This window comes from Labrus mixtus, chromosome 7, assembly GCF_963584025.1.
Source record: "Labrus mixtus chromosome 7, fLabMix1.1, whole genome shotgun sequence".
NCBI classification, from domain to species: Eukaryota; Metazoa; Chordata; class Actinopteri; order Labriformes; family Labridae; genus Labrus; species Labrus mixtus.
Window position 1 is genome coordinate 13,208,887 of NC_083618.1, and position 23,688 is coordinate 13,232,574.

General features: G+C 39.1%; 2 protein-coding genes across 2 annotated transcripts in view; both read right to left on the bottom strand.

Annotated features, from left to right (window-relative positions):
- Positions 1-4,370: 4,370 nt before the first annotated feature.
- LOC132978075 (titin-like) lies at positions 4,371-10,678 on the bottom strand. The gene is made up of 4 exons (XM_061043087.1): positions 10,470-10,678; positions 6,567-9,146; positions 6,130-6,239; positions 4,371-5,304 (listed from the first exon to the last, which is right to left on the bottom strand). The coding sequence occupies exons 1-3, from the start codon at positions 10,549-10,551 to the stop codon at positions 6,136-6,138; spliced, it is 2,766 nt and encodes a 921-aa protein (XP_060899070.1). The 5' UTR covers positions 10,552-10,678; the 3' UTR covers positions 4,371-5,304; positions 6,130-6,135.
- Positions 10,679-12,278: 1,600 nt separating this feature from the next.
- Positions 12,279-23,688, bottom strand: part of foxj3 (forkhead box J3) — a 78,560-nt gene continuing 67,150 nt past the window's right edge. Inside the window, exons 7-12 of the mRNA XM_061043088.1 lie at positions 23,080-23,254; positions 20,776-21,264; positions 20,078-20,179; positions 19,333-19,524; positions 18,034-18,132; positions 12,279-17,942 (exon numbers count right to left, since the gene is read on the bottom strand). Coding sequence (XP_060899071.1) covers positions 17,830-17,942; positions 18,034-18,132; positions 19,333-19,524; positions 20,078-20,179; positions 20,776-21,264; positions 23,080-23,254 — 1,170 coding nt within the window. The 3' untranslated portion in view covers positions 12,279-17,829. The remainder of the gene's footprint in view (positions 17,943-18,033; positions 18,133-19,332; positions 19,525-20,077; positions 20,180-20,775; positions 21,265-23,079; positions 23,255-23,688) is intronic.

Consider the following 23,688-nt stretch of genomic DNA (forward strand, 5'->3'; position numbering starts at 1 on the left):
ATTTTTAAACCCCTTGTAGCTAAAGTTCAAGCAACAAATGGAGAGATTAAACGTGGGCGTGTGCGAGTGTGCTTGCGTAAAGATGATTTGAAAGCGTTTTGCTCAGAAAAAGTTAACAGAGACGAACAAAATTGACGGATATCTGAACCGTAAAGCGCCTGAAGGATGCAGTTTATTGTTACCCTTGTAGGCAAACCGTCCTCTCCTTGTTTCCTCCCGATGCTGGCCGCTGTAAGGTGGCTGCTGCCCTTTCCTCCCTAAATGTTGCCTGCTGTAGGGTTGAATTTGGGTTTAGGCTACTCTTAAGCGAACTTACCTGCTTTATTTGAGCGGGGACTTGTGATTTTTGTGCTCTACCTGCCTCCAATCTGCTGAAAATGGCGGATGGAGGCTTGAGTCGGCAGCCTCCTCTGTAACTCGGATCGTGGTTGTAGTGGAGTTGGGAGAGGCAGTCTTGTCAGACCCGTGCAAACACACACACACTCACAGCCGCACACACACACACACACACACACACACACACACACACAGCGATGGGGCAGTAGTGTTGAGCTAGAAAGGAGGTTTTTCTAGATGATTAGGTCTTCCCGGTGTTCACTCCTGCAGGCGGTGGATGCTGTCGTGTCCACAGCGCAGCCTGACGTGCGTCCATGCCAATTAATTACCTTTCTCAGATTCATCTGTGAGCAGAATGGGCCTGTAGGCTGCTGCCATCTGTGCATCCGTGAATACCAAAAAAGAGACTCAATAAAAGCAGGAGAAAGCGGCTGGAAGGCTTTATTCTTGTGATAAAATGTCCTCAACATCAACACGTTTAATTGAATTTCTTCAACCGTAACGCTTGTGCTTCTTTTCTTTCCTTTGTAAACCTTAAAACACCTTGACAACTGATGACTTCAATATAAACAAATAAAAAAAAAAATGCTGCATAAATATCCAGGTATGATTTGTTCCAACAGAAATAGTTCAACTTTTACGAGGATAAGTGTAGTTTTGGGTTTAGTTTTTTGAAACCTTAGTGACAATGAGAAAATAAAAAGAATGACCTCTCATCTCTGAGGCAGCAGGTGTTTGAAGATTTGTCTCACAATTTTAACAGAAAGCCACATTTCATTCATGCACAGTTATTGGATCCTTTGATGTGGATGAATTAATATCAAAGTCTCTTGTTTTTTTTTTTTCTCCAAATAGGCTAGGTCAACTATAATAAATCATATAGTGTTGTTTTGTATTCTAGCTTGAACAAATGTAGTTTATACAATCAGCATTTACATTTTTTACGAGGCTTATTATTTTCATTGTTCATTTTTGAAGTTGTTATGTGTTTTATGCTCATTTGGAGGCTATGTTTGTGGTGAATTTGAATGGAATTTTATTTAGAGGTGTCTGTTATTTTTTTGTCAAAATTAGATTTGTACATATCAAACTAAATCATGATAACACACTTACTGGATATTTTTCACAAAGGTCTTTAAGAACTACTGTATTTTGGTCCTTATCTGTTGGGATGTTAAAAAAATGTGTCACTTATTTTCAGGGTGGGGGCTCTTCTTTCTTAGATACAAGTTGAGAGGAGTCCAAGGGGAAAAGGTTGGGAACCACAGATCTAGTTGATATACTGTACATATGATGGATAAAATAATATTGTTATGAATATGAGGCAATACATTTCAACAGCACCCCAAACTACAATCTCCAAAAAAGACCTTAAGGTGAACTCATATGTTTATCTTACATAATGGAAAGTTAAGAAGCAGATCTCTAGCAGGCCTGGGGAACATGTTTAAAAGGCTCTGTCTCTGTGTATATATATCACACATTCACGATTCAATTGTCAGACAATTCAAGGAAACAGATATAACTTCAATGTTTTTGTTAATACATTGAAATTGCTAAATTGCACAGTTCATGGTGTTTTTTTTTGCATGTAACACAACTTCATCCAGACCGAAGACATCTAACGTCACCAAATCTAACTTTTGTGGTAGATCAGGTTTCCGTTGAAAAAAAATGTGTTCCTTTCTCATTTTAACTGATTTATGTGATGTTTAATTAAATAGCTGACACGTTTAATTCCAGCATCCTTGATGCCAAAATCATGTGAAAGTTCAGAAATGTCATATAGAGGTCGTGCAAACGGTCTCATGGCTCCAGAGATATTATAAGAGAGACTGTAAGTGCCATGATAGAAACATTTATAACTTTTCATGATTTCTACAGTCACATTGACCATCACAGCCTGAAAATACACGTGCGCTTAAACCACATGCTTCAGCAGCAACAGATCCTGTTTGGATATTTTTTCATTTCACTTACCAAGTGTTAAGTCAAGTCTAGTTTATTTGTGTAGCATGTGTTATAAGTGTTATCCATATTGGTTCTCAGAGAGCATGCTAAGCAACTAGATTGTTATCATATTTACAGGTAGAGCCTGTGGCCACTAGATGCTGCTGTGCTACCATAAACAGACTGAGTTGTTCTCAGATTAAAGTCAGCATACAGAGATGTGTGAGCTGCAAAACAGAATTGAGTACAGAAATTCTTTATTTAAGAAAATTATTCTGTTTGGGATATTTTCATTTGAATTAATCACAAAATATTCCCATAAAAAGGCTTCCACACGGGGGATCACAGTGTGTACCAGTCATCTGATTCTTTAATCTCAGTACCCACAGTGTTGAAAGCATTTTTAAACCAGATGTGCTGACACCTTTCCCCTTTTTACAAGCTTGCAGTAAGGCTTCCTGAGCAATACCAAATTCCTCCACCACTGCTCCACCCTGATGACCTTCACATGTCCATCAGGCTGACAGCTGGAACACAGTTTTTGTTTAGTTATGTTGTTTTTGGTTTGTTTTTAATCTACAATACAAGGTATTCCATCAACTACAAGCGTTGTTGACTGAATGGGCATCTGATTATTATTAAAAAAATACAGACTTGCAAAAAAACAACAATTCAACAAAAAATAGTTAGATTCCACAAATGCATCCATCTGTCCATAATCTATATGTCTTGTTTTCGTTCAGGGTCAAGGGAGGCTGGAGCCAGTTTCAGTTCAATGAGAAGCAAGTAACAACCTAGACAGGTCACCAGTCAATCACAGGGCTGACATAGACAAACAGACACATTTACACTACTAGACAATTCAAAGTCATCAAATAACCTAATAAGCATATGGACTGTGGGAGGAAGCTGCAGTACCTGCAGTGAACCCACACATGTACATGGAGAAGATGCAAACCCCCAAACGAAAGGCTAATGGGAGTTGAAACGGTAACCTTCTTGCTGTGAGGTAACAGTGCTAACAACTGCACCAGCCTTCAGCTCAGATTCCACTAATACTAGAGAGTAATTATACTGACAAAGAACTGAGTAAGTAATTTAGATGTACATACTTTCATATAACAAATGATATACATCATGATTTTAAAAAAGACCATGGTCATCACAAGGAGAAAGTGAAAAGAGCATCACATTTCTTATAAAGTTTAAGATTTGGAGTCAATTAATCAGGACTTCCGTTGCTGTTGAGCCGCAAAGATCATCTGGTATTAATGACACACACATTTCCTCCAGGTTTTTACAACAAAAAAAACATTCCCCCTAACGTAAATTATACAACATTTATGTCAATAAAAAGGAAAAAAAAGGCTGTCAGACTTCCTTAAAGAATCAATATTTCTCTCATCTATACCCAAAAATGCAGAGTCAGGATGTGACTTTCAGAGCACATAGTAAATGCTGTAGGCTAATTTTCATTATAAAAGTATCAACAGCTTATATATTTTATAATCTTCGTCATTGTCTTCATTATTGTGCAATGACTGCTTTATGTTACTTCCAAAGTATGTAAAAGTCATAGTTACTGCTATAACTTGTTCTTAAAATTCAGCTGATTCAGAGTCATTACTCTCTGCTCTTGTAAATCTGCATTTATTTTTTACAGGCTTTTTACAACAAGTGCAATTCAAAGCGTGTTACATTTACAATGAGACACAGTAGTTGGGTATAGTTTTTTTTACAGGACACAGTTTACAGGGTTCATTTGGTACACCATGTTCCCTTCACCATCCTAAAAATATTGACTGTGTGCAGGACGAGCCGAGGACATATAGCTGGTACAGCAGCATGCCAAAGTGTGGTTGATATAGGAGAGCTGTGCGTCTCATGGCTGCATGACAGGAAAGGAAAAGTGATAGGCTTACTTGGCTCTTAAACTTCATGTATAAGGCGTGTGCTTTTCCATGCATGTGGTGGCCTATACTGTACAGTATATATGTAGGAGCCAGTTAGTCAATGGAATTGTACAAAATGTACATGATGAACATTTTGTGATTAAAAAAAGGTTGCACAATGTTAGATTCATCCATAAATTTCAGTCACAAGAAGATCATGCCAAAATATTAAAACACTCTTGCATTAAATATACATTTTACCAGACATGACTACCATTGTTAATAAAGTTAGTCACATACTCACATTTATGATCGCTAATTATATCATAGGCACTCCACAGCTTACATTAGGTTAAGACACAGTTTAAAAAAGAAAAGGTGAAAAATGTACTTGAGCAAATTTTGTCAGTAATTCACTCGAGTGTTTCATTATGCTGCAATACTGTAGAGTAATATTGTATTTCTGTCACTGAATTTATTTTGGTAATATCTGCAGTTTCTTTGTAGATAAAGATTTTACAAAACAAACCAATGTCCAGCATGTGAAATATGATGCATTGTAGTAGTTTTAAAGGTTCACTGATTAGATTTTGACCACTAGTTGCGCTATGCACATTTTTTAAGGGATTAGATCTCAAGGGAAGATAAAGTGCAATTCAGAGAGAAACACAGAAAGTTAACAAACGTTGTGTACAAGAAAACTTCTTGGGGCACCATCTACCCACAAGTATATATAAAAGTTGTATTGGCTCCGCCTATGCACCAAAGGAAAAATGCTGCCTTCAAGTTATTGCATCAGAATCCAATCAACTGAATGAATGTTGTTACCTTTGGTAATTGAAGTGTATTTCACTGATAGAGTCCTTCCATAGTTCTACTAATTTAAAACAAGAGTATGGTTTCTAATAGGGAGGCATTGTTGCTTTTACTTTAAGATCTTTGTTTGTCTTCTTTCACTGGTTTCCACAGCTTCCCAAACTGTCCTTGGTGTCCAAACCTTGGAGAAACTGGCTTGTATCTTTGAGTGGGCTCTTCTCAAGCACAGATGCAATGCAGAGAACCCCAGGGTTCAATGCTTCAGTCGTATTTCATCAAACAGTAGGTTGAAGTGATTTACTTCAGTATCCTGAAACAGGAGAATTAATGGAAAGTGGAAATCTAAAATTGTTTTACAGCTTCTGGAAATATATCTTGTCACAAATACATGTTTATTTCAACAATAAGACCCTCATAAGGCATTCACAAAAATCTTTGTGAAAATTCAAGTTGGTATCTAATAGAAAAACCAGTTAAAGAAAACAACAGATATTTTGTTTCGGTTTTGGGTTTCTCAAAACTGTGTGGGAGTTTCTAATCACATTTTAAATTACACCTTCTTGACTGCATGGCACATTCGTCAAACACAGGCCTGAACATGGCATTTGAGTAATGAAGCAGAATCCCCGCCGTCTAAAAATATTAATTTAAATTGGTCACCAATGGTGAGTTGCAAATGTGCTGTCTATAATCAAGTTAACAGGAAATACAACATTAGCTGAGAACCCTCTGTTTTTCTCATAGCGATGACATATGGCTCATTACCAGTAGCTAGTGCTAATAGATCTTTACTTCCCTGCTACATAAAAAAGATTATCAATCACTAACACTCGACTCAACCCCAGCCCAACAAAGTCAACTGGGTACACTCAACACAACCTTCAAAAGACTGGTTTATAAAATGAATTGCGTAATTTTTGTAACAATACCCAAGCTTAACCATGCCCAGTTACCTATCAGGGCATATAACTGAAACTTAGACTTACATTAATTTGGATCTAGAATAAAATTATATAAATAAGACCATTAATAATAAGTTAGAGGTCGTATGTGGATTTGGGTTTCCAGGTGTATTAACCAGTTTTTATATTTAATTATTGTTTACAAAAGTTTGAATTGAGGATGTTGTACTCACTTGCATTTATCGCAGTTTCTTGGATACAGACGTCCAAACAAATCCAAATATGATGAAAGACATCAGTGTGAAGAATGCTACACCAAGCACTGTCCCTCTGTTCACCAAAACTGGAACACCAAAACTGTCATTAGTGAAATGAACACTCATAATTACTATATGCAGCAATATTAAACTTTTCACATGGTGAACTCTTAAACAGAAATAAAACATGTATTTCTAGCCCTGTTTGTGCACTGGGGATTACAATTAGTCCAGCCTACTACTGGCTTATTATATGTGGCTTATTTTTATTTCACAATAATTGGTAATAATTGCATAAATGCAATTATCAGGTAAGTAGACCTTTGATAATATGAAAAGAGAAACATTTAAATTGAAGTGAAGCCCTTACTAACATAAATGTTATAAATAAAACAGCAGTGTTTTACTCTTACCAACAGGCTCCTCTTCTGTAGACATAGCTGCAGACCTTAAATCTTCATTGTATGTCTCATTACTGGTACTGTTTCCACGGTCCTCAGGAGATAGGACGATGTCTCCCTCTTCAGTGATGGCGGGGGCACTAGTTGTTACAAGTTCAATTGAGGATTCAGTTAAGATCTCTGTTGCAACGTGAACATCTGTCCCAACTACAAGATTTTCTTCTTGTGGATCCAGGGCTGTTTCTATGGTCAATGTCACACATGGGGTTTCCGTGACAGATGTAACAAGCACCTCTGTATCACTGTCACATCCTTCAATCTCTTCAGGAGATGTGACTTCTTCTTCTACTTCTTCTTCCTGGAGAATATCTGATTGGGCAACTTCTTCTTCTGTAGTATCATCTTCCAGGGGAATGATGAGGACTGAGTCTTCAATAGCTGGTACTTCATCAGTAGGCTCCACTAGAACATTGACTGCAGGAGTCTCTGATGCTGTTTCCTCACCCATTACTTCTTCTTTTATGTTAAGTCCTTCATGGACAAGGACAACGGGTTCCTCTTCTTCTGGTTCACAAGGAGGAAGTTCTTCCTGGGTAGTAGGGCCTTCTTGGATATTTTCTTCTGGGACAATTGGGACAGGCACCAGTGCAGCCTCTGATTCTACATCCTCCTCTGGAGCTTCTTCTTCTGGTTCTTCTGGTAAGACTATGGGAATCAGTTCTTCACTATCTTCCTCCAGCTCTGGAACCTCCTCGACTGAATCCAAAGGAACAATGACAACTGGATCTTCTAAGGCTGACTCTTGTGGTTGAGTGTCCTCGGCAGCAGGTTCCATTTGACCCTCTTCTTCTGTCTCAAGCTCAGCGGGAAGGAGGCCAGCTGGTTCCTCCTCTTCTAATGTGCTGGGAAGGGGTTCTTTGTTACTAGCAGGGTCCACCTCAGCATCTGTTTCTTCCAGCACTACCGGGGCAAGATCTTCTCCTTCTTCAACTTGTTCTTCTGGAGCTTCCTCTTCTTTTTTTTCTGAAACAACTAAAGGGACCATTTCCTCATGTATCTCTTGATCTGGCTTCTGTTCATCTGGTTTGACTGGAAGGATCAAAGCAGGTTCTTCTGGGGCTGACTCCTCTGGTGCTGTTTCCTCCACAGCAGCAGTGATCAATTCTTCTTCAACTTGTTCTTCCAGCTCAGGTTCCTTCTCAGCAGAATCCAATGGAACAATGATGGCTGGATCTTCTGGGGCTGACTCTTCTGGAACCAATTCCTCTGCAGCAGGTTCCTTTTCTTCTGGTGTAACAGGAATAGGTTCTTCTTCTACATGAGTAATGTCAACAGGGACTATAAGTAAAGATTCTTCTGGTGCAGACTCTTCTGCTGCCTTTTTATCCTCCGAAGCCTCTACAGGAATACAGGGGACAGGTGCAACCCTAGCTGGTTCACCATGCTCTTCTCTGGACACAGCTTCAACAGGTTCTTCTTTTGTGTTTTCCGCTGTGGCTTTATCCTCTGAAGCCTCCAAAAGAACAACTGAGATGGCTGGAACTAGATCCTCCGAACCATTCTCTTCTGTAGATGCAATTTCGACATCAACATCTTCAGCAACAGCAGTTTCTTCTGCCTTTTCTTCAGGAGCTTCATCTTCTGACGCGTCCAAAAGAACAACTGGGATGCCTGCATCTGGAGCTAGATCCTCCGAACCATTCTCTTCTACTGATGCAATTTCGACATCACCATCTTCAGCAACAGCAGTTTCTTCTGCCTTTTCTTCAGGAGCTTCATCTTCTGACGCCTCCAAAAGAACAACTGGGATGCCTGCATCTGGAGCTAGATCCTCCGAACCATTCTCTTCTACTGATGCAATTTCGACATCACCATCTTCAGCAACAGCAGTTTCTTCTGCCTTTTCTTCAGGAGCTTCATCTTCTGACGCCTCCAAAAGAACAACTGGGATGCCTGCATCTGGAGCTAGATCCTCCGAACCATTCTCTTCTACTGATGCAATTTCGACATCACCATCTTCAGCAACAGCAGTTTCTTCTGCCTTTTCTTCAGGAGCTTCATCTTCTGACGCCTCCAAAAGAACAACTGGGACCGGTGCTTCTAGAGCTGGATCCTCCAAACCATTATGTTCTGTAGATGCAATTTGGACATCGCCATCTTCAGCAATAGCAGTTTCTTCTGCTTTTTCTTCAGGAGCTTCATCTTCTGAAGTGTCCAAAGGTAAGACTGGGACTGGCGATTCTGGAGCTGGATCATCTTGATGACTATGTTCTGTTTCATCTGGGGAAGCCTCATCTAAAGGGACAGTTTCTTGTTCGGAAGAATCTTGTGGAACTGCAGCCAAAGGATCCCCAGGTTCTGATTCCTGAGACACAGCTTCTGCTTCAGATACCTGATCTTCGATCAAACCAAGTTCTGGTTCTGGAATGTTTTCTTCAACAGGTGAATCTTCAGGCAATGGAGGTGCCTGTTCTGCAACAACTGAAATGAGTTTCTCCTGAATAGATTCTTCATCTTTTTTAAAGTCACTGTGATCGTCTGTTACTGGTGCCAGTTTTTTAGCAACAACTGAGGGCTTACAAGCTCTGGAAGCTGCAATAAAAGTGTTCAAATTAGCAATAACTTCATCAGCAGGATAATCGAGTAGTGTCTAAGTTATTAATTAAAACACTTAAAAATCACTTGAATTCCTTAAATGCAGACATTTTTATGCAGGTAGATTTATACTTTTTGCACTTTCATTTTTTTAAATTTTGTATCACTCCTTGGAGTTCTTAGTATTCTGAGTAATCTCCCAGTTAGGCTCATTGAGCTTTTTCATAAGGTACAGTACACTTTATCTCTAAAAATGGCATCAAATATGACGATGGCCCATTATGTAACGGCTAACAAGATCTCTAGTGACATGACACAAACATGGAGGATGTGTACAGATCCAACTTTAGTCCAAATATCCCACAGGGTAGTATCCTACCCGTACAGGTGTGTCATTGAACAGGCCATGAAAGTATTTTAAGATAAGTTTGCTTGTTACTTACATCCACGCTTTCAGACACAGGAGTATTATGCTCGACTTAGCTTGGTGACTGAGTCAGTTTCCAAACTGATTCATATTTTTATTATTCAAAGCTTTACAGCACCTAAAGCTGTACTTGACATTTCCCGTCTTTGATTCTGTTGACTCACAATCAACCTATTATGTAACAACAAACACAGGTTCACTTTGTTAAAAAAACACATTTATGCATTCTTCTAACATGCCTCTGAAGTAAGAAACAGCTTCATTTAAATAATTTTGAAGCACACATGCATATTAATTAACTCTAGCTCAAAACATCTGTGACTTAGTCAAGAAAAAACAACTGAAAAAAAACACAAGACAGGAATTTACCTGATAATTCAGAGTACCCAAACTGTTTCATTCTTAGTTAACAATATTTATATGGCAAAATATTATATCCTATAAAAAATATATTTCTTTTAACATACTATTGTGCTTCATCAAGCCTTTATTTTCCAGGAATTGAATGCCCTGGTAAAAAAGTTAGTTCATTTTTTAGGTCAATTTGTTATTCTAATTTAGATAAAATCACAATTATGTATATCATAATATTGTATTTTCTTTAAATGATACCAGTGGCATAGTCTTTGTGGCAAGTTTGCACCCCATGCACAGAGGCTGCAGTCCTCAAAGCGAGCAGCCCTGGTAAAAATCTGACCTGTGGCTCTGTAGCCTACTCCACCTGATTTTTGACTCTATCCAATGTCCTAATAAAGACATAAAAAGACCAAAAATAAATCTATAAAATATACCTTAAAGAGAGAGTTTCAATCAATGACCACATTTCTAATAATCTAATAATAATAATGATCAATAATTCTCATAAAATATTGGAGAAGAAATGTACTGCTTACGTATTGGTGCAGGTGAGCATAGCTGAACATTCAGGAGCAGTGTCAGCAGGAGCAGAGAGGAAGCTTTAAACATGATGTCCATCAGTTTAGTGCCCCTTCCTTAAAGCCTGAGAAAATATTTGAATGGCTCCAGAGCAGCAAACAGAACGGTGTCCCTACTGGGAAGGTATATCCTACAGGGCTGGATCATGCGTGTAAGGTGTCATGTGGACACATGCTGAAGTGACACACCATATGGGAGCACTCGGTGGGGGCTTCCAGGGCTGGGTGGGGGGAAAGAGAAGCATGTTGGGGGATCATATGGACCTGTTCAGGGCACCAGGACTACAGAGGTCATTCCTTATCTGAGATCAATCAGAATAGCAACTTAAAACTGCTTAAAGTGTCACCTGTGAGACAGAGTTACAAATAAATATTAACCTACATTATAATGTATCTTTCTGACAGCTCCACAACACTATACAAAGAAGTATTTACAACAACCTATTTTTGGTGACTTTTTCTTTCCCACAGGGCAGTGGAAAGAAGTTCATACACTTTGATTTTTCTCTTTTTTTTTGGAAAGAGTTGGAACTCCTTTTTCAAGAATTAACTAAATCTCAATTTTCACTTTACTCTATTAACAATGAGCAGTTGGCTCTGTGCAAATGGTGCACCAGAAATATAAGCTCATTGGATACATGAATTTGTTGAACAGATCTAAAAAAAAATAAAAAAATAAAAATAGAAGTAAAAACAAACATTGAGTAACATTTGATTACGTTTTTAAAATGGTTATACATCATGGAATACTCACATCAACACCTGAGCTTTGAATAATGTTGAACTCTAATTCAGAAATGCTGTACATCAGTTTCCACAGCATGTTGTACTACATTATCACCGAATTCCTTCACATCAGAGCTGCAACAATAAGTTTATTGATTGATAAATGGAATTAAATAAAAATAATTTCCAGTTATCTGTATAATCCATTATTCATTTTAGCCTTTTTAACCCAACATTTTATTTTTTCTGTAAGCACCTTATATATAAAGGTTGTTGCTTCTCTTTGTCAAATATGAAAAAAAATATAAAGTTTTCTTCCCCACTGTTGGTTAAACAAAGGAAGCTATGTGAAGACATGCCTTTGGGATGTGGGGAATCATGATGACATTTAATAGACTGAACTAAATCATTAAAATAATCACGAGTATTGTCCCTAGTTGTCTCTCCAGCTTTTTTCCATTAGCTGGGAGATATCACATAATATGGGAAAACTTGTGTCTGCATTTTTGAAGTAGCCAATGGGTATATCTCACATTACAGGTGATATTAACTGTAAACCAAGTGACCTGTACTTCGTAATGCTAATTGCTTGGATATTATTTATTCCCTGAAATAGGAGCCAGAAAGCATGGAAAGGCATGGAAAATGTCACCATGAGTTTGCATCAACATAGTGCCCTAAGCAGTGTCTCAGTTTGTATGTGGGCACATACGTATATATGCTGTGCTTTCAAAGATTACTCAGCATATTATTGGGGCAGTTACTGTATATATTTTGTACCAAATGATTGTGAATTTCTATCAGTCCTAATGTGTATTTTCTGTGTTTACTTCTCACATTGTTGTATGATTTTTACAGTAAAGAGTTTATTAAGAGAATTGGACAACATTATAATGGGAAAGTTGTTTCTAAGTAATTTCCTTGCTCTGTTTTTGAACAGCCATTATTTGTACTGAAGATGATGTGAGACTTAAAAACGATAACCTCCTATGTCATATTGACACAAAGCTTCAGGAACAAAGCTCAAACAGCACATTAATCCACAGTGAAGTTACCATATTTTATTTCTTTAAGTGCCATTCATGCATATTGGGGACGGGGGTGGGGTGGGCGGTGGTATCGACAATTCTAATAACACTTGGAGTTATTTTACAGCACTAAACGAATACAAAGAGTAGCTGTGTCACCTCATCGGACAACAAAAGTAATAAACCGTGCATAAACAAAAATAGGACAAGTAGGAGAAAAAAAAAATACAAGAAATGACAAAGACAAAATCAAAAAAACAAACCAAATATATATTATCAACACTGAAACACTGAATGTAGAACCATAGTACAGGTAAAAGGTAGTGTCACACAAAAAGCCGACGCATTTTCATCACATATATACAATATAGATATATACATACTGTCACCCTCTGATTGGACAATAACAAAATACTCTATTCTTTTACCTCCTCTCTTTTCATTGATAAGACCCACCCCCAGCCTTGATACCCCACCCCCAAGAGGAAAAAAGGGATGATTGAAAAGACATATATGTACAAGCACAACAACACACCAGCACTGAATAAAATAGGCCCCGATCAGCAGTACTTGTTGGCAGTTCTCTCCCACATTGTAACAAGGCTTTTTTTTTTTTTTTTGTATCTTATCATCTTTTTTTCTCCCACTGATAAGTAATCTCTCTGGCAGGTTCATGTCCAGCGGAATAAAAAAAGAAAAATTCAAATCGTCTTTTGGAAAAAAAAGAACTTAAACACACACACACACAAAACACACACACCACACATACGGACGTAATGTAAAATTTGATTGTGATCCAGTCATTGTCTTCACCTTTTTTATCCGTTTTAGCTCAAATCCTTTTGTTTCCTTTGGGGCTGCTGCGTTAAAAAAGAGTATTGTGTGTGTTAACAATCTTCACCTGGAAGAACGGAGACACACTTCAACTTCACACCGACACACAGGAGGTTCTCTATTGTAAGTACATTAGAAAGAAAACACACTGTTGCTCTCCTCTCTCATCTTCTGTTGCAGTCCCTTGGCCACCTCGCCACAAAGAGTCATCATTTGGGTCACACAACTGACTTAGTTTTTTTTTTTTTTTTTTTTTCTCGGTTTGAGCTCTACTTAAGAAATCCTGGCATTGAAAAGCTCAAGAGAGAAGATCCACAGGCAAGGAAATCCTTCACATACAGCTGACATTTGATGTGCAAAGACAAACAAAACATGGCAGAAAGATGCAGGGGTGGACAGGTTTGATTGGCAGTAGAAGAAAAAAAAAAAGAAAAACTGAACGGCAGTATCATCAGCTAAAAGAAGTCTTGATTCATGTGCACAGTGCAGCTCTGGATAGAAGACTTGCAGCCTAAAATGTGGACTGGTTCTAGTTTAAAATAACCTTAGAGAGGTTCAAATGTAGAAACAAATTGTTATATACTACTAACACATTACAGAACCTGGTGAATCTTGAAAGTGCCTTTTACAGTATCATTAAAAATAATTCATAATGATTGTCATTAAAATATGAAATCAGAATTATGCTGACATCAGCAATCCCTAGTTGATAACTCAATTTAAAGATATGATCTAATCTTTTTGGAAACACACAACTTCTCATTTCTCTACCATAAAGAGGAAGCTACAGTTAGTCCACACAGTTAGCTTAGCTTAGCATTAAGTGTGAAAACAGAGAAACATGGAGTGCTCTGTCCAATCCTGAAAAGATCTCCCGCTCAGCACCTCTAATGCTCAGTAATTCACACATTATCAAAGCATGACACAAAAATAGTCCTTTATACACTTAGGTTTTTGGTACAGATAAACACAAAGATACAAAGTGTTGATTAGTGAGTATTAGTGATGCTTGCATGTTGGACAGAGCTATACCAGCTGTTTCCTCTTGTTTTCACTCTTTCAGGTAGTGTTGTAGTCAAGACCAACCTAACCGAGACCAAGACATACAGAAAGGGGCGTTTTTTTTCTTCTAATCACAGTAATGATGTGGAAAAACAGCCAATCAGTGGTGGTCTTGATTTAAATTCGAGACCGAGTAAAATGCTTTTGATTCCGAGTTGAGACCAAGACCAATTTCTAATCATACAACACTACTTTCAGGGCTAACTTTCGGTTGGCTGCAGCAGGAGAACCGGGAAGAAGTATCTTCTTGAAAAGAAACACATTAATGACTTTTCCCAATATTTTGAACTTCACCTTTACACAAAGACACACCTAGTCATGTATGCAAGCACCATCAGTTCAGCTGTATTACTGGGACGAGAAATATTGTCAGTTGTGGACAATGCAGGTCCAATAGTCTATCTTTAAATGAATGTTTGAAATCAAGGAGAGGCTAGATTTGAGCTCCAGGAGGTGCTTTGCTCCTTAAAAAACGGATACCAACAAAAGGTGTTAAGTGTGCAAAGGGTGAACTTTTCTAACATAGTGTCTCTAAAGTTCAGCACCTGTCTGATTGGGGAGCCACATGTGACAGGATACAGAGCACAGGTCGATCTCCCCGTTCTGTGCTTGAGAGGAACCCTTTCAACATAAAACACATTTGTCACAGATCACCTGTGTGCATCTGCTTTGTGCTCATAGAAAGCAAAGCGATTGCAGCAATCAATCAGCCCTAAAATTGCAATCAAAACAAAACGTACACATATGCACTCACCAATTGTTAAACCAACAAACACACACTGTATGAGCTTGATCATGAATCACATTTCTCATTCTGTAATGATTGTATAACAGCAAAATCTTAAGCTATTGTACGATTACAATAAAACACCGGGCAGAAAAAAAATGTAAATTGAAAATTTTAAATCCAGATGTGACATACACTGAGTGCAGCTTTTACTACCGTTGACGTACAATAGATAGATAAAGGCATGGATTTGGATGTACCGGTAACTCACTCTACAAACTGTACAGTAAAGTTGAACACATGATTATTTACCTTTTAAAAAGGGAAAGTTCAACATTTGATGTATATCCTATTGATCATTGGTCATTCAAAAATAAACACATTATTGAAAAACCTCCACATCAGATTCTTTCCTCTTTCAGGTAGACTAAGACAGATTTCTCATTTTACTACTTTTGAAAGATTTTTTTTTACTGTATTTTATTAGGCATGAAAACCATTACTTTCACATTTTATACAGGCTCTTAATGTTTCATTTTAATTTATAATTCAAACATGGTTTGCATCTGGAATTGCAATTCTTTAAAACATGAGTTTGTCAATTTGGTAAACATCCTTTCACCGCAATAGTTAGATGAGAAGATCGACACAACTCCCATGTGTGTAAGATAAATATAAAGCAAGCTTTAGAAGACAGTTAGCTTAGCATAGCACAAAAAATATGGCCGGCAGCCTGGCCTTGTTCTCTCCACAGGTAACTAAATCAGCCCTCAGGCACATCTAATGGAAATCATTCTAACATTCCTTGATACAAGGAGTGCTTCTTTACTCGTCTTATAGTAAAGATTGGACGGACAAGACAAGCTTTATCTTGTTGATTGCAAAGCATCATGGGGGGGATGGTGGGCAGAAACAGTGCAAGACTATTTTCAGTCTTTCAGTCTCTAAGCTAAGCCATCCTTTTTGTCTTTAGCTTTATATTTATATTTATTTAATAAAAACACAACCTGCTGATTTGAGAAGTATGACACATGTTTTGTTTGCCAGAGCCCATACAGAATTTGAATGAGGAAAGATTTGAATAATGATGTCTAAAAGTTTAAAAGGTCACATTCAGACAAATTGGTCTGCATGTTTTTTGTTGTTGTTTTTTAGAAAACAAACTTTGTCAAAACCTTGTTAAATTGTTTTTTTGTGTAGTTTTCTTTTTGACAAACTAAAGTGGAGGCACAATTTTATCATCTTGAACATATTATTGATATCTTTGAAGAGTATTGCCTGACATCTTTGACATTACAGATGTGTTGGGGATAGGGCTGTCAAAAGATTTTTCAAAATGTAATCGTGATTATTTGCAAAAGTTCAATACTTTATCGTGATCAATTGAAATTTGAATTGCATATCTGCATTCGCATTTCAAAATGAAAATAGTTCAGCTTTTATTTTCAATTGTTGTACTGTCTTAAGCTGAGAGTACTTTACTTGCTGACTGAATTCAACCCAGCTTTTATTTTGAAATAAAATAAGGACCTTCTGGTAGATTGAAGGTTACAGCATTAACCTAACTTCAGAAAACGGAACTCGTTACGGATCAAAAAGTAAATGAAAACAGCAAGGAAAGGTATACAAGTGAAATGTTTGATGTCATGAGGTGGATGTTACTTTTGACCCATTTAAAGATGCAGCAGTGTTGTTCTTTTTTTCTTTTTTTTTGCGGCGGTTTATCCATGATGCGCTTAAAGGGACAACACAGCGGTTTGTGATTAACTAGTTGACAGCCCTAGCTGGGATAAACTGGGACTAGCTGACAACACTGGCCTCACTGATGTATCAGTCAGTTGTTTTCGGTTTTGGTGTTGAATGATTCAATGATAAACAAGTTACAAAAACTGATGAACTTCCCCCTTCAATTTTGCTTAAAATTTGAATCTGGTAAGCACTTACTGTTACATCTTTTGATTGAATAAAGCTTAAAAACTGATAGATTTATACTAAACTAAAACAATGCACGCAGAGAACTTAAACCTCAGGTTACTTTGGGTTGAATAAAAGACAGAAAATGTTCCTGCTTTCTTTTCTTCACTTTCGTTCACACTCATCCACTCGTGAAGTGCTTGAGACACAGAAACAAAAAGAAAGACATTTGAAAAAGTTCTTGTATTCCCATAACTTGTCTGTTGCCGTGGGCCTGATCACATTGGTTGTGTAGGAGAACAGATCATGATACCTTATGTGATCTCCCTCTCTCTTGGTTTGTTTAATATCAAGCCTTTATCATTTAACACCCTGTTCAAAATCTCACTTATTGTAAACACAACTTCACCACCCATGCAGCCACAGCGAGACCGGTTTTCTCCCAAAAGCGTCAAACGAGCACCATCACGTTACTCACAGAGATGGCCTGTGTTTCTTTCAAATGAAAATCAAAACCAAATAAGTTTTTTTTTTTTTTAAGAGAAAAAACTCATCCAAGAGGCAGCTGAGGCCGATGTCAACACGAGAAGAATTACAAGCTGAACACGTCGCTCAAATCACAGAACAGTTACGGAGCAGGGGGAGAGGGGGGAGAGGGGGGAGAGGGGTTCAGACTTTGGAAGGCTGCTGGCGAGGGACGGGAGAGGGAGAGGGCCATCTGAGGAGCTGAGGAGCGTGTGGTTTAGACGTGAATGTGTTTACTCGTCTCTAGACAAGTACATAAGCGATCACTTTTACATGTCCGACTAAATATGATTGTCTTCAAACTAACGTTTTCTAGTAATGTTTTGCTTTTGTAAAAATGTCAGGACTCTGAAGTCTGTCTTTGTCCAACAAAGCTTGTCAATGTTCTTCTGCATCCCACCAACAGCGCACTCCTCCTCCCCTCCTGTTGCTCCGCCTGGCTCCCTCTGGCTTCCACCTCCTCTCCTCACTCCCTTTTCTGTTTGCAGAAGGAGGTCTGGGGTTAGACGATGGAGTCCCAATCAAAGTCATCCTGAATGTCATCAGCTTGCATGCGATGCATCTGGAAGTTTCTGGTAGGTATCATGTGCTGCTGGTTCATCTGTGCATGGTGTCCTGGAGAAAGAGCATGTTATCATTAATAAAAACATTAATTTTTAAGATGGAAGCATTTCAGTCCTTTTTTTCCACTATAGCTTCTTGTAACCTGTCATCGTGGGTCCTGCGGTGCTCATGGGGGGCATGTGGGGGTATCCTGGAGGACCCATCAAGGATAGACTCTGTCTGGAGTCCATGTAGAGATTTCCTGATAAGAGAATTAAAATAACACTGTTTAAAAAAATTTAATATTTGCATCTGAAAATGTTTCAATGCTGGTAAATGTCAGCAGAGATAAGTCTCATCGTCTGACTCTCAGCTTCACAAGATGCGGCTTTCCGTTTTTATTCTTTACTGTGAAACACTGATTATTATCACAGTGTCAGGCCACTACAAATTATGCAACTGAATTTAGAAAAATGAATGTATATGTTTTGTAACCTGTCATAAATGACATACAGCTGATAATGAGGGGCAGGAAGTAGCCTTTTTTTGTTGCTTTTGCTTTAATAGGTCACAAACCAAAAAGATGTGACTCATTGGCATACAGGGAGAGCAGCCTCAGGTCTTTGAACTCTGTGAGTTCTGTTTTGCACGTTCAGAATTTGTAAATGAGCAAACTACAGCGTGCTATAGGACTAAGAGTTCACAGCAATGTCACAGCACATTCAACATGAGTCTGGTTCTGCTCGAGGTTTCTACCTGTTAAAGGGAAGGTTGTCCTCACCAAAGTTACTTGATAAATGTGCCTGTAAATTATATATAACAAAGAGTGCGCTCTTGACTCACTCTTTTCCTAAAGTGTCTTAAGAAAACATTTGCTATGAATTGGCGCTTTACAAATACAGATAGATTATCAAATAATTCTGTACAAATAAGCATTAAGACATTATTGGGGCGGCAGTAGCTCAGTCTGTAGGGACTTGGGTTGGGAATTGGAGGGTCGCCGGCTCAAGTCCCGGCACGGACCAAGTCCGGAAATTGGTCTGGTAGCTTGAGAGGTGCCAGTCCACTTCCTGAGCACTGCCGAGGTGCCCTTGAGCAAGGCACCTAACCCCAAAACTGCTCTTGAGCGCTCGTTGTAGGCAGCCCCCTCACTCTGAGACCTCTCCATTAATGCATGTCCATAGGATCCTGTTTGTGCATGTGTGTGTAGCATGTTCATTAAACAGATTGTAAAACTGAATTTCCCCTCACGGGATTAATAAAGTATAAATTAAATTATTGTGACAGATTATTTCCCCCTTCATGAGAGAAGGAGACACAACTGCTGTTTCTACATGATGACCTACATATTGCTGTATCAGGCTTAGCTGCACAAGCCAAGAAATTACAAAGTAAACATAACAACATGTTATATAAATGAGTTAGTAAATGAGTGAGCAGGGGTAAGAAGTGTGTGTTTAACCTGTGTTGTGGTGCTGGCTTGGTTTGTTGGGGTGCATGGAGCCATGACAAACAGTGGGCTGCACTGCCCCCTGTGGCTGGATTACACCGGTGCGGGCAAAAAACTGGTTGATGGACGAGCAGAGGTCTGCAATCTGAGTGGGTTCCAGGGACCAATTGTTCAACTCGGCTTGTCTCATACTGTCCCTTAATCCTTAGAAACATAAAACACAAAATTATTAACAGAACAACAAGAGCTACTGTCAAAGTTGGACTGTATCTGCATGTATTAAAATGCCTTTGGTGACAATGAAATGTATGAAACTGCACCAGCCGACTGTCCAAAGGAAATTAATTTGGTTTATGAGAAGCTATTTCACAAGCATGAAGCAAAAACTAGTTGCAATATATATTCATTATGTCAGTAACCTTCAGTGGGTGATATTTAAAAAACATCCTACCTTGCAATCCTGGACTGTAATTGGATAAACTGACCTGCTGAGCTTGTTGTTTTGGTAATTAAACCAGAAGGCAATGTTATTTAATTGAAGAGCTCAGTTTAATTAAACTCATAATCAAATCCACAGTGTCAACACTTCAGCACTCAATCAGAAGCTGGGGCTGTCCTGTACTATCTGCTCTATAACTGTCTGTTTCCTCTGTTATCCAGAGAAATCCTAATCCTGGTCAAATAAACTAAACTATTCAATAATTATACTTTGTATTTGTAAATGCAATATGGTCTATTTGTGGTGTCCAAACCGCACCTTGGAAAGGTGAAAGGTCGACATCAGCCCAGTTATAGCTGCTAGCAATGCGACAGCTTTCTTTCAGCGCATCCAGATTTGGGTACCAGTCAGACAGTAAACCTGCAACACATACACACAGGATACTTCCTGTAACATTACAGGATGACAGATTTGAAGGATACAGGTCATTTTTATTCCAATAGCAAGTCTACTCCTGGGACAAATACAGATTTAGTCCTAATTACATCATCCGTGGACAACTGCACAGTAACTGCTTCTGTAATTGTGATTAATGTAGGTTGGATAATGAAGCCAGATAAGCATTTTAATATAGCCACATTTTTATAGCCGTGCAGGCAAATGAATGAGAAGGATACACCAAATAAAACCGTTTGTCAGGCTCTCAAACAGTTATGTGCTGTAGCCACTAGGAGGAGCCAGTCGACTCTGTAAGAACAGCAGAAGCCGCTGGATGCAGCATTGCTTTGTTCTCACCTCAGCACAAAACATAAACCCGATGATAATTTACTGACAAACATTTCTAATAATTTCTTCGAGTTCTGTGACTTATAAAATGAGGATTTAGACAGAATGATGTTGACTTGTGAGTACATTGTTTATTCCTTTGTTGATGTGCGTCTGTGATGAACAGGATGATGAGAGAACACCACAGAACCGGGGTTCAGAGGCAGACAATGACACACAGAGGGTCTTACCTGTGTTGCAGGCCATCTGTTGCTGGGTAGGATGGGGCTGGTGGGAGAGGCTCTGATGCTGCTGTCCGTGTTGCTGTGGGTGCTGGCTGTGTTGAGTGTGTTGGGAGGGGTGTGGCGTGTGCTGCTGCGGGTGCTGGCCGTGGGATGGGTGCTGCGAAGGGTGCTGCCCGTGCTGGGAGTGCGCAGCATGCTGGGGGTGCTGTGCATGTTGACTGTGTTGGCTGTGCTGGCCGTGTTGGTTGTGTTGGCTGTGTTGGTTGTGTTGGTTGTGGGGGACGCCATGCTGCGGGAGGTGCTGTGCGTGGGGCGAGACGTGGCCGGGGTGGGACAGGGGCACCTGGCCACTGTTGGCGGAGTGGCTGTTGGGGTGGTTGTTGGGTTGGTTGTTTGACATGCTGTTCTGAGTGCTGATGGCGCCACTGGGAGAGTGCTGATAGGAGCAGGAGGTGTGTGTCTGCTGGGAGGAATCTGCCGGGATGCCCATCAGCCCTGAGAAACAAAGGAAGTTATTAGGCTGAAAAACATAGGATAGGATGAATAGGTATTTTAATATCATTGTATAAAAGAACACAACAAAACTTTGTTGGCAGCGATCCTGTCCTGCAGCAATTACAAATTCTGGTCAAATATAAAAATACATCTGTATATATGTACATATAAAATATAGTTGTGCTAGAATCATTGTCCATTAAATATATTTTTGGGGTTTTGACTATTTGTTCCGATAAAAAAAAAAGAAGGTGTCACCTGGGAATCAAAGAATCTAAACATAAAAAAGCCTCTGATTTAAACACTTGCTGGTGAAAGGAGCATCCTAATTCAAACTTAAGTGTCACTCACATGGTTTAGGCATGCAGTGTAAAGGTGTGATGCACTACACAGAAAAACAGCCAGTCAGGATCTTCACATTTAAAAACTGCTTAAGATATTGCATCTTAACACCTGACAATAAAGGGATCTGTGTTGAAGTACTTTTACACTTGAGATAGACCAGCTGCCATTTTGTCGTACCGAGGAATGACTCAGCATTAGTTGCGTCTCTGAGGTTCAGGAGCCAGAGCTGCCGTTGCTTCTCCTCTCTCCTCCAGTGACACAGCTCTAGATCGTCTTTGACAAATTCATTGTGCTGTAGCTCGGCTTTTTAACAGACACGACTGGGGCATGAACATCTGCACACACAACTGCAATCTTCTGAGTGGCAGGGAGTGGTCTTAAGAGGCCCTGTCCTTCACAGCTTTGGCACAGTAAACCTATTTCGCTGGAGTGCTTTTAGAGCCGACTCCAGCCCCGCACCTCCACAATCGGCACGTAACACTCACTGCAGGGGTGACAAAGGTGCATCTCTTATCGGCGCAGAAAGCCCATTGTCCAACCAGGGAAATACAGAAAGCAATTAACGCCACACCAGAATAATAATGCGAGCTCATTACCTATTATCAAAGCCAGTGAATTAGCTCACTGTCTACAGCGGCAGAGTGTGAAATCCTCTAGCTCGATTATTTACGCTTTTTAATTGCTAGAGCTTGTCTGACTAAGAGATTTCACTTTTATGCGCATAAAAAAGGTAACAACTTTCAACTAATGAAACGTAGATGATAGATTAAAGGAGAGAAAGTCTATGAAAACATTAGCATGAAATGCATTTGATTTAGGAAAGTAGGTTATACAGAGAAAGCTCAGTCTACTCTACTCATAACCCGCTTGTCAAGTGCTCTTTGTTTATCAGTCAATCAGATTACAAGCAAAAATGCAGGGTTCTGCAGGGAATCACAGGCTTTTGGAAAGCTGTGCTCGATCCACAGCAATGTATTATATCATATAAACGCCACATCATTATGACAAATGAACCTCAAATTCAACAGATTTTCTGAGGACTTTTTTTTTCTTCTGTCTGTTACCTTTTCAACTGAAACACGGCCTACAAAACATTACAAACATGACAAGACTCAGACATCTTTTTATGTAATCTGAAAAATATGAAGCAAGAACAATGCTGTATTTATTCTAATTAACAATAAATATAATAAATGCAGAGAGAAATACTGTCTTTTAAATATTTGATCCATGAACTCTCGACTCTTACTTTGAACTTAGAATGAAATACTTTTCCCCCTTGCTCTGGACAAAGACTCTATTAGTAGAGATGAACCTGTTGAATACCTGCCCATTGCTCCATTATTAGCTCCAAATGACTCTCTTTAAGCCCAGCTGTTAAGACAAACCAGCATAAGGAAATTTGTTGATGATGAATGTGACCTAGGCTCTCTTTCGGGTTCCACTTTATGTTCCCAAGTGGCCGCTCACCTTGCTGACTGAAGGACTGCTCAAAAACAGACTTATAAAGGCTGCGAAAGGAGGCACTGAGATCTTCAAATTCAGAGAACAGGAGCTGCTTATCCCTGTCCGGCATATTGTACTGGGACTGGGGCGGCTGCTGGAGGCTCATGGGCTGGGACACGGGCTCTGGGTGACTGGTCACCTGTGGAGATGAGGAGATGAAGAAAGTTAAAGACTCACAGAAGCAAAATGAGATCATGTGTAATGTTTAATCTCTGAGGAATTTCAGGTTCAATTCTTTGAGGAGATCCATCTAAATATGTGTCACTCACACAACATGTATAGAGCAATTAGACAGACTGCAGTAATGTAGGTCAGCAGTCAATGCCTTGGTTCACATAGCATTAAGAGACCAAATGGAATGGACACAAACCCAATACTCCGGTGGCCAGGCAAAATGTATTTAAAACAAAATCAATACCAATAGCTTGTACAAATAAGCAGCCGTTTTATCCATGTATTTGTGTGGGCAGTCGATGTTATGCACTGCCCCTGGGTGTGAGACAGAGAGCAGTGTTCCCTCCAGCAAGGAGTTTGTCTACAAGATTCATCACAGCAAGGGCAGCGATGCAAAAC

Coding starts and splice junctions, on each gene's coding strand:
- LOC132978075 (XM_061043087.1), bottom strand. CDS start 10,551: ATGGACATCATGTTTAAAGCTTCCTCTCTGCTCCTGCTGACACTGCTC. Junction 9,147..10,469: donor ATGCTCACCTGCACCAATAC/GTAAGCAGTACA, acceptor CTTTTATTGCAG/CTTCCAGAGCTTGTAAGCCC. Junction 6,240..6,566: donor TACAGAAGAGGAGCCTGTTG/GTAAGAGTAAAA, acceptor TTGGTGTTCCAG/TTTTGGTGAACAGAGGGACA.